This window comes from Nannospalax galili, unplaced genomic scaffold (assembly GCF_000622305.1).
Source record: "Nannospalax galili isolate Female #2095 unplaced genomic scaffold, S.galili_v1.0 scaffold1387, whole genome shotgun sequence".
In the NCBI taxonomy this organism is placed as follows: domain Eukaryota; kingdom Metazoa; phylum Chordata; class Mammalia; order Rodentia; family Spalacidae; genus Nannospalax; species Nannospalax galili.
Window position 1 is genome coordinate 1,124,890 of NW_008355976.1, and position 10,151 is coordinate 1,135,040.

At 44.3% G+C, this 10,151-nt stretch overlaps 1 protein-coding gene across 1 annotated transcript; it reads right to left on the bottom strand.

Annotated features, from left to right (window-relative positions):
• Nucleotides 1–3,468: 3,468 nt before the first annotated feature.
• Nucleotides 3,469–8,427, bottom strand: LOC103750827 (olfactory receptor 52K1). Its single transcript, XM_008854110.1, has 2 exons — nt 8,389–8,427; nt 3,469–4,593 (listed from the first exon to the last, which is right to left on the bottom strand). Exon 2 carries the CDS (start codon nt 4,471–4,473, stop codon nt 3,469–3,471), a length of 1,005 nt encoding a protein of 334 aa, XP_008852332.1. The 5' UTR covers nt 4,474–4,593; nt 8,389–8,427.
• Between the last annotated feature and the right edge of the window lie 1,724 nt (nt 8,428–10,151).

A 10,151-nucleotide genomic window follows, 5' to 3' on the forward strand; every position in this document is an offset into this window, starting at 1 on the left:
GAAGTGGACATTTGGCAAAATTAGATCTCCACCTGTAGAATGAAACTAAACCACTATCCTTCACCTTGCACTAAAGTCAACTCCAAATAAATCAAAGACCTCAATGTGAGGCCTGAAACTCTGAAACTGTTAGAAGAAAACATTGGCGATAACCTACAAGATATAGGTATAGGAAAGGATTTTCTAAACTGGACATCAACTGCCCAGGAAACAAGGTGAAGAATCAACAAATGGGACCCCATTAAACAAAAAATCTTCTGTACATCAAAATAACCAAGGAAGTGAAGAGAAAACCCACAGAATGGGAGAAAATCTTCACCAGAGACACATCTGACAGAGGGTTAAATCCAGAATATATAATGAACTTAAAATCAAAGAATCAAAAAGGAAGTAACCCAATTAAAAGATGGGATAAGGAACTGAACAGAGAGTTGGCAAAAGAAGAAATAAAGATGGCTAAGAAGCATCTTAAAAGTTGCTTAACATTACTAGTAATTAGGGAAATGCAAATTAAAACCACTTTAAGATTTCATCTTACCCCAGTCAGACCGGCTAAGATCAAGAGAACAAATAATACCAAATGTTGGAGAGGATGTGGGGAAAGGGGAACACTCATTCACTGCTGGTGGGATTGCAAACTTGTTCAACCCCTATGGAAAGCAGTATGGAGAGCTCTTAAAAAACTATAAATGAACCTACCATTTAACCCAGTTATACCACTCCCTGGCATATACCCAAAGAACTTATCCTATTGCAGAGACACTTGTACATCCATGTTTGTTGCTGCTCTTTTCACAATTGCTAAGAGATGGAAGCAACCTAAGTGTCCCTCAACTGATGAGTGGATATTGAAAATGTGGCTCATTTATATGAATGGAGTTTTACTCAGCAAAGAAAGATGAAATCATGAAATTTGAAGGTAAATGGATGGAACTAGAAACTGTTATACTAAGTGAAGTAACACAGACTCAGAAAAAATAAACAAACAAACAAAACGACGTATGTTTTCCCTCATGTGTGGATCCAAGCACCAAATCCTTATAAGTGAGTATGTATCCAGACATAACTACAGGAACCAGAATAATGGAAAGGAACCAGGGAGGTAAAGGAAAAGAAAAAATCTGAAAGAGAAGAACAGTAGGAAACAGGTGTTAATAAGGGAGATATGTATAAAAATGGGGTTATTTTAAGGGGGATGAAGGGAAGGTTATACAAGGACCTAGGGGATAAAGGGAAAGAAGGAGCTCAAGAGAGATGGGACCACAGGAGAAGGGTATTATTAAAGGAGAAATGGGAAAAATGGGGGCATTTTAAATGGGGAAACCATGGTGGAAGGGTTAGGCAATGTGAGAGATAAATAAAGCCTAGCTAGTTTTAAAAAACCAGAGGGAACCATATTAATCGAACAACCTACTGACAAATTATACACACAACCAGATCCAAGAATGAAATATATGTCTAGGCAAGGTTTATCTGAGAGCGTTTGGCCTTTCCCCAAGCTCTATCTACATGGCACATGGTAATTAAAAGTACAAGACTGGTGGAACTAACCTTGGATGTTTAACAGCCATACTACGAGGCCTATGCTAATTTGGACACAGGGACATAAAGGACAGTTTTTGCTCCTTTCCCTCCTAGGTTGACTAAGTTCCATGGGACTATGAGCATCTCTCAAAATGTCCTGTAACTACGGTGAGTCACCTGTCCTCTTGATCAAGGAGGCTGTGGAGACCCCCATCAGATGGACCTGAATCAGTGTCCAGTCTACAAAGAGGAGGGTCAACACAGAGGAAACATTTCCTCCATGCTTCCAAGTGAAGCCAGCCATGGTTGAGTAGGATCTTTGACTTATCTTCACATAGATGGAACTGGTAAAAGAAAGGAGCCAGGGGCTCCTCCCAAACCCATGTCTGGGCCAATTTTAGGGTCTTAAACACCCAAAAGGAAAGTATAACCAAAGATTAATGGGGCCAATATAATTTTTTAAGAGTCCATATGTATAACTAAAGGCTACATAACAAGAAACAATGCCATCCAGGAGATACCTCCCTTTGAGTTATTGGTCAGGGTGGCCCAAAAGACACCCAGACAATAACCCAGCATAGAACTGGGAAAATGAACAGCAGGCCCCAGCCTTATCTAAAGGAATATTGACAACTGATTGCTGCTAGATGAGGAACAGCTGATCTTCCTAAAATAAGGATCTCTAGATAGGCTGATGGACCAGCACTGCGGAATGGCTGAGGGTGCTGATAAAACAGTGGACAGTAACAGGGATGACAGAGTACATGGACTCCAGTGTGTGGGAATGGGAGGCTATGGGGGGGTGCCATTTAGGAAGTGGGTATATAGATGAATAAAATTGTGTGGAATGTTCTGTATGATACACACACACACACACACACAATCAACAAATTAAAAAAATCATATTTGAGGAGGAAGCATAAAAATTTGCTTCATGTTAATTAGTGGAGGTGATTAAACATTACCATTGAAATCTACCTGATGACTTTATATCCATACTCAGGTGCCAAGGATCTGAGTGTAACCGACTGTGACTAGTAATAATCAGATGCATAGAGATTAAAGACACATGTGCAAACATCTAAATTAGCAGCATTAAAAATGTAGGAAACAAGCCAGGTGTGGTGGCACATGTCTTTAATCCCAGCACTTGGGAGGCAGAGGCAGGCGGATCTCTGTGAGTTCAAGGCCAACCTGGTCTACAAAGTGAGTTCCAGGCCAGCTGGGGCTACAAGGAGACCCTGTCTCAAAAAGACCAAAAAAAAATGTGGGAAACACCATATTTTAAAACAAAATGGAGATATTCTTTAAAGGGTAAAAACACATTTAATTTTATGTCTTATAGGGTTTATACTGAATTCAATACTGTATAACTATTAATTCAACTGTGAACCTAAAAATTCACAGCCGCTTTTGAAAGAGATGTATCCTTGTTCTGGAAATTGTTACTGAGTATGTTAAAGTTATAATGAAATGCTTCATGTTGTTATTAAATAAAAAAAGATACTACCAAATATTATAGCTCCATAGACTACTAGCTTTGGGACACTCATCCAGAGAGAGACAGATGTTTCTCTTTCTTTGCAAACATAGGGTTACCATGATGTATGAAGGGTAAACATTTGATGAATGAACAAATGAAAGAATGAGTGAAACATATCCAGAGGGAGAAAACTCAAAGCCAGGGACAGGCTTGCTTTGCAATTGCTAATTCTGCATGAGTGGGTGTTTTTCAGAAAGTGGGTGTAAGAGTCTCAAAGATCATTGCAGATCAGCTGGGCATGGCGGCTCATGACTCTAATTCCAGCATCCAGGAAGCTAAGAGAGGAGAACTGTTGCAGGTTCAAGGTCAGACTATAGAGTAAAACCTTGTCTCATACACAAAAAAGATAATGCATATAGGCAAGATGAAATACAGCAAAGATGATATTTATATTCCTCCACTCACCTAGGAAGCTCCCTGTGTGAGGGCAGGCACTGAGGCTTCTCAGTGGGGATCTGTTGCTGTGTCCTTCGGAACAGAGTTACCAGGTGCTGTCTGATTTCCTTGGTTCTGGCTCCATAGATGATGGGGTTGACCAGACATGGGAGAAGCAGGTAGAAAGCACTGAGCAGGTTGTGCACATCCTGGGAGGCAGTGCGGGCCACACGATAGACGATTGATGAGGACATGGTAGAGGAGTAGACAGTGAAGATGACCAGTAAGTGGGAGCCACAGGTGTTCAAGGCCTTGGAACGTGCTCCGCCTGATGAGATCTTGAAGGCAGCATGGATGATGCAGGAGTACGAGGCTCCCAGCAGAAGCATGTCCAGGACCCTATTGAAGATGCGGACAGTAAGCCCCACAGTCTTGTTCAGTGAGATGTCCCCACAGGCGAGCTTCATCAGGGCCATGTGCTCACAGGCAAAGTGATGGATCACATCTGAGCGGCAGAAGCGGACCCGGGAGGCCAGCACCACCACTGGGGCAACAATGCATGTGCTCCTGGCTACTGCCACCCCCACCAGGCCAGTGAGCAAGTGTCCTGTCACCATCTCTGGGTAGCGGAGAGGGTAGCAGATGGCCACATAGCGATCCAGGGCCATGACCAGGAGGATGTTACAGTCAAACACAATGAGAAAATAGATGCAGAACATCTGGAGCAGGCAGCAAGTCAGGGAGATGCGGTTGAAGCTTGTGGAGAAGCTGAAGAGGATGGCGGGCAGCACGGTGGTGGCGGCACAGATGTTGACAGTCAGGAGCAGGGCGATGAGCAGGTACATGGGCTGGTGCAGGCTCTGCTGGGCTGCCACGGTGTGGATGACCAGGGCATTGGTGGAGAGGATCACCAGGTAGAGGCTGAGGAAGGGCAGCACCAGGAGGGTTCGGGATGCCTGCATCCCTGGGAAGCCCACCAGGAGGAAGCTGGTGTAGGATGCATTGGAGCTGCCATTGCTCCACCCTGACATGATGATTCCAGGGAAGAAGAGGGGACAGGACACCTGGTATGAGTCCCAGCCCCTGCTAAGACCTGCCCCAGCCTCACGAGGCTGCACAGGGTACTTTGTCTGTCATGAGCTACAATATTTCTGTCAAGGAAATGAAGAGTTATTTGTTAAAATTTAGTGTGATGTTTTAAGAAATAACTGCTTTCCATAGCCCCTACTTGTTTTCCTTTCTTTTCATCACCTAATCTGATGCAGGGCCTAATGGAATATTTAAGAAAAATGAGGGTTTTAATCCTTGTCTTCTCTCTCTGTCAGTAGAGTTCCACTGACAAGTTTGTGGTTAGGATGCTGACACAGCTAGATAGGGCTGTGGTTTTAGATAAAACCTGATATGATAACACCTTTGGCATCTAGCTGAGGATGGGGACATTGCACCCCAGCCCCAGACAGCTGTGGTAAGCACCTGCAACTTCCTGCCTTTCTTTGGAAACTTATTTTTTTTTTTTTGTCTTTTTGAAACAGGGTCTCCCTGTAGCCCCAGCTGGCCTGGAACTCACTATGTAGACCAGGATGGCCTTGAACTCACAGAGATCTGCCTGCCTCTGCCTCCCGAATGCTAGTATTAAAGGTGTGTGCTACTACACCTGGCTCCTTTGGAAACTTTTAATCTATTTTTAAAAATAAAACTTTACTGTAATTCCTTTGAATATGAATAATTCTTATGAATATGTAATCCTTTAAAATGTATGAACTCTCTTTAATTGGGGTCAGACTAGATAAAATACCTGCTTCCTGTACACTCCCTGTGTCCTGCTTGATCTTTCCCTCAACAAATCCTTCCTGAGGATCTGTTTAGTGCTAGTTTCTATGCTAGGGGGTTAGCGTACCTAATGAGTAATTGCTTGTCTCTGTCTTGTGTGAACTCGACTGTACTGAATGAGATAGAAATGCAATGGTTGAGTGCTGAAATGGAACCCTCTGTTCTAGCTTCAGCTGATGTGACACAACCAGGGGCAAAAACACAGGGCACGTTCTCCTTTCCATTTCAAACTCAGGTGCTGAAGTGAGCTTGCTATGCAGGATTTACAGAGGAGGTGGCTGGACATGGTTACTATCTGTGGTTGTAGTACCCACCTGGAGAGGATGAAAGGTATGAGGCTGGGGAATCTGAGAAAGACAGCTCATTTCCTATCCCTCATCCTAGGGAAGGTGGGGACGACAGAAAGGGAGCCGATTCTTCATCTTGGAGGGGGGTCTTTTAAAAGACAGCTACAAATCTGAATTATATCTCTGCAACTATGCTATGATCTGCCATTTTCATAAATGAATAACATCATTTATTGTCAGTGACTCTATTTGTGACTCTTTAGAGATTACCTCTTCCTTTTGATCTATTTTAGGCTTTATAGTTTGACAAAGATTAACATGAGCTACCATTGTCCAATCTTCTCTCATCTTGGTGAGTTGACATCTTGGCAATTGTCATATTAAAAGAAAAAGATTTTGAGGGGCTGGAGAGATGGCTCAGCGGTTAAGAACACTGGTTGTTCTTGCAGAAGACCAGGGTTTGAATCCCAGCACTCACATGACAGCTAACAACTGTCCATGACTCCAGTCCCAGGGGATCCAACAGCCTCTTCTGACCACCGCTGGCATTGCACGACATGGGTGCACTTACCTACATACAGACAATACATGCATACACATAAAATAAAAATAATGAATAAAAAAAAGATTTATCAAATACTGTAAGGAAGTCCTGAAAAGCATGTTAGTTCTGTCAATCACCTGGAGCTCAACTTTATCATAATCAGATGTTCCATGAGCTCTTCCCCACCTTGGGTTTTATTTCCTTCTCAACTACATTTGTTCCTTCTTTTATGGCTTCAGTGTATTTCACATAATATAAAAAAGAAAATGAAGATGGAAGCTGAGCAGTTTCTGTCATCTCTTGTTACTGTATCATCTGACCTAGCCATATAAAACCTGTCTCTTTGGTTCTTTCTTCCCTCTGTTCTTCCCACCTCCTGCTCCTGCTTCTCCATCTTTCTGGGAGCAATCACCTGAACACTCCATTCTCTTTAACCTTGGATGTACAGTTGTCCCTTTGGAAATGTAGACTTTTACTCCTGGGGGCCATCCTAGGCTAACCGTGAAGTCTGAGCAGAGGAGGGCATGGAGTGAGGATCCCGAGACTGAGGTTAATGGAGGAGACCATGGCCCAGGACTGAGGTTTTCATAGGGGAGTCTGGGCTGTCATAGGAGAACAGAAACAGCTCATATTTTGAGGTTGCTAGTGGTAGAGAGCCATAGGGGCAGGGGAGGGGAAGTTGGTTATTCTTGTTCTTCCTCGGCCTCCACTGAGGTCATAGGATCGGAGACCAGGGTTGCCAGAGACCTACAAAGTCCAGGAAGCTGTGGACATCAGAGAAAGATTACCCCTTAGGAGCTGAATCAGATCCCCAGCAGGAATGTAATTCCTTGCAAGACACCTTGATTAGTGAACACCTAGCACTTCCCTAGCTCCTGGTACTGGAAAGGATAACATTCCCCCACTCCGTCCTATTAGCCCCTATAGATAGGGGCATCTATCTTCTTGTGAAACAACCCATCTAACCACAGTGGTCTATCTGAGTGTGGGACAGAGCCCATTCTTAGGAAGGACTTTCTGTGGAGCTACCATCATTTCCTCTAAATAGTCCTCCTTTGGTCCTGGTTGTGCTCCCAGGGGCCACACAGAGCCCATCTCTTCTACAAAATCTACTCTTCAAGGATAGGCTTTAAGGACAGGTGTTTGGGTTCTAAGGTAGTCCTGATGGGACAGGATGCTGGGTAATTTACTCTGCCTCAGAGAGGCGGTGGAAGGTATAGCTGATGAGAAGAAAAAAGACCACTGGATGGGAGAGAGGCCAGACTGGGGCATGCAGAGCTCCTGGAGACAAGGGGTGGTGGGGTGAGACACTTCACTGGAATTCCTGGTCCTGCCACTCACTTGTGTGACTCTGAGGAGCAAGAGACTTACGAAACCCTCAGCCATAAAATGCGAATTATAATAGTGCCTTTTCAGGGCTGTGAAAATTGCTAAGCTGGTGAGCAGTGTGGATGCCCATTTTGGTCTCCTTTTCTTATCTCTCTCTATCCCTTCCTCCCTTCCTTGCTTTTTAGACAACATCTCATGTGCTCCAGGCTGGCCTGGAACTCACTGTCTAGTGAAGATTGCCCTTGAATTTTTGATCCTCCTGCCCCTACCTCCTGAGTGCTGAGATTATAGGCTTGTACCACCACATCAAGCTGGGTGCTTCTTCATCTATGGTCCCTTTTAGTTAGGGAAATGAATGATCTCAGGACCCATTCCCAAACTCTGGACATGCAAAGGGAGTCTAGGGACAGAAGAAAAGTCGCTTGGTCTGAGGGCACAGAGACATCTCCTCCTTGTGCAAAATGGGGTCCTCGATGGCACCTGCTGTGTGGTCCATGCTAATAGAGACCCTATCCTTCTGGAATAATGAGTCCTCAGATACACAGACTTGCTGGGTGAACTTGGTTGTGTCAACACGTAGAAGAGAAGGTTGTGCACGGGGACACTGATCAGCTAGGCTGATCTGAGAGCCACGCCAGTCAGAAAGGTCTAGGATATTTTTTTACCACCATGCAAGAGGAAGGGTATAGGAAGGTTCAGTCTGTTATAGTGTAGGTCTGGATTAGAATCAGAAGATGGCTGAGGAGACACGCCTAACTTCAAAGGCCTTGAAAACTAAGGTTGGGCTGGGAATGTGAAGACACAGAGCATGCCCTGCTTTCTTCCTGGACTGGAAGTGTGAAGTACTTGTCAGGCAGCATTGGGGAGATGGAGTTGGACCTTACCTTCTCTCCCTGTACTCACTGAGAGCGGCCCCCATGTCCACTGCCTGGTCAAGCACAAACCCTCCTACTTACCAGGACTCACACAGCAGGGGAAGAAAGACAGGCCAAGTCAGGCCCCAGTTCCCTGAGTGACTTAAATTCTCTCCATTCCTTCCTAAGAAGATGTATAGAGCTGCAGAGATCCCCACCCCAGGGGCTCTGACTTAGCCAATTACCCTGGCCCCAGGGGTCACCAGGATCCTGTAGAGGGTTGTAGTGTGAGTGAGAGCAGTTGACAGAGACAGGCCAGGGAACCACGAAGTTCCCTAAAGAAACAGAACTGATAAAATGAATATATATCATGAACAGTGAGGGGCTTGTCTGAGGGGAGTTGAGAGGCCCCGCAGATAGCAGTTTAGCAAGACCTTCTTTTGACCCTCTCACCCACCTCTTCCAGATGTTGTCATCCATCTGATGAGTCACCATCCATCAGCCCCAATAATCCCATATCCCAACAGCTAGGTCTTGCCGTTGAACCCCAGACCTGTTTAACTGCTTACTGGAAGTTTCCACCTGAATATTCTACAACAAACTCAAATATATAAAGCTACACACTAGAGTCACACCTTCATTCTGAGCCACTGCCATCTTTTGGTGTTTCCTGTGTTAGATATATTGTCCCATGTTTTCTGGGCTGGGAGAGAGTGAGCAGACAGGGCTAGGAAAGGCACCCAGGGTCGTTTCCTCTTCATACCTGATCCCTTGCCAAATTTGGCTCAGCTTTTGCTTCTTTTTGAAATGTGCCCTTCCTTTTTCTCCCTTCTACCATTAACTGTCCTGTTCTTGCTAATATTACTTCTAGCTTGCTTATTGTGACAGTAGCTGATGACTTTTCTCTGTCCTATAATCAGTAGGTGAGAGTACTTTTATTAACTTTAATTTTTCTTAGTCTTTGCTAACCTGATAGGTGAAAAATAGAATTTCTTTGGTTCTTTAATTGATCTTCTTTCCCTTTCTCCCCTCGGCTCACATTCCTTCCCTCCCTTCCTCTCTTCTCTCCCCTCCCCTCCCCTCTCTTCCCCTCCCCTCCCCTCCCTCCCTCCCTTCCTCCCTCTCTTTCTTCTTTCCTTCCTTTCTGTTTTAGGATAGGATCTCACACTATAGCTGAGCCTGGTTTGGAAATCACTATATATCCCAGGCTGGCTTGAATTCACAGATTTCCTCCTGCCTTAGCTACCCAAGTGCTACAGGTATACACTACTACCTATAATTTTCCTATATTTGTACATTAGTTTCTTTCTCTCTCTCTCTCTCTCTCTCTCTCTCTCTGGATAGACTATTTGTTGTAGTTTAGTAAATCATCTCATTATTTTGTTTGCTTAACTTCCGTCCTTGAAAGACTTCTCCATGAAAAAAATGCAAACTCTCTTGTAAGGTAGGAGGCATCACTGTGCTTGATACCTGACTCTCTAGCATGCTTCCAATTGTTCCCGACTTAATACTAACACCTACCATGTCATGTTGTGAGAACATAAACCACATCAAATATGTTGCCAGATGCTTATATGCAATGAACTCTTACTTCTTACAACAATCTAAGAGCATTAGCTCTGTCTTTTTAAAGACTGTTATTTATTAATTTATTTTTATTTTATGGGTATGAGTGTTTCGCCTACGTATATGAAAGTGCATCCATGTTGTGCAATGCCTATTGAGGTCAGAAGAGGGTGTTGGATCCCCTAAAACTAGAATTACTGATGGTTGTTAGCTACTGTGTGGGTGTTGGGAACTAAGCCCTGGTCCTCTGCAAGGGCAGCCAGTGCTCTTAACTGTTGAGCCATCTCTCCAGCCTCTGG

Coding starts and splice junctions, on each gene's coding strand:
- LOC103750827 (XM_008854110.1), bottom strand. CDS start 4,473: ATGTCAGGGTGGAGCAATGGCAGCTCCAATGCATCCTACACCAGCTTC.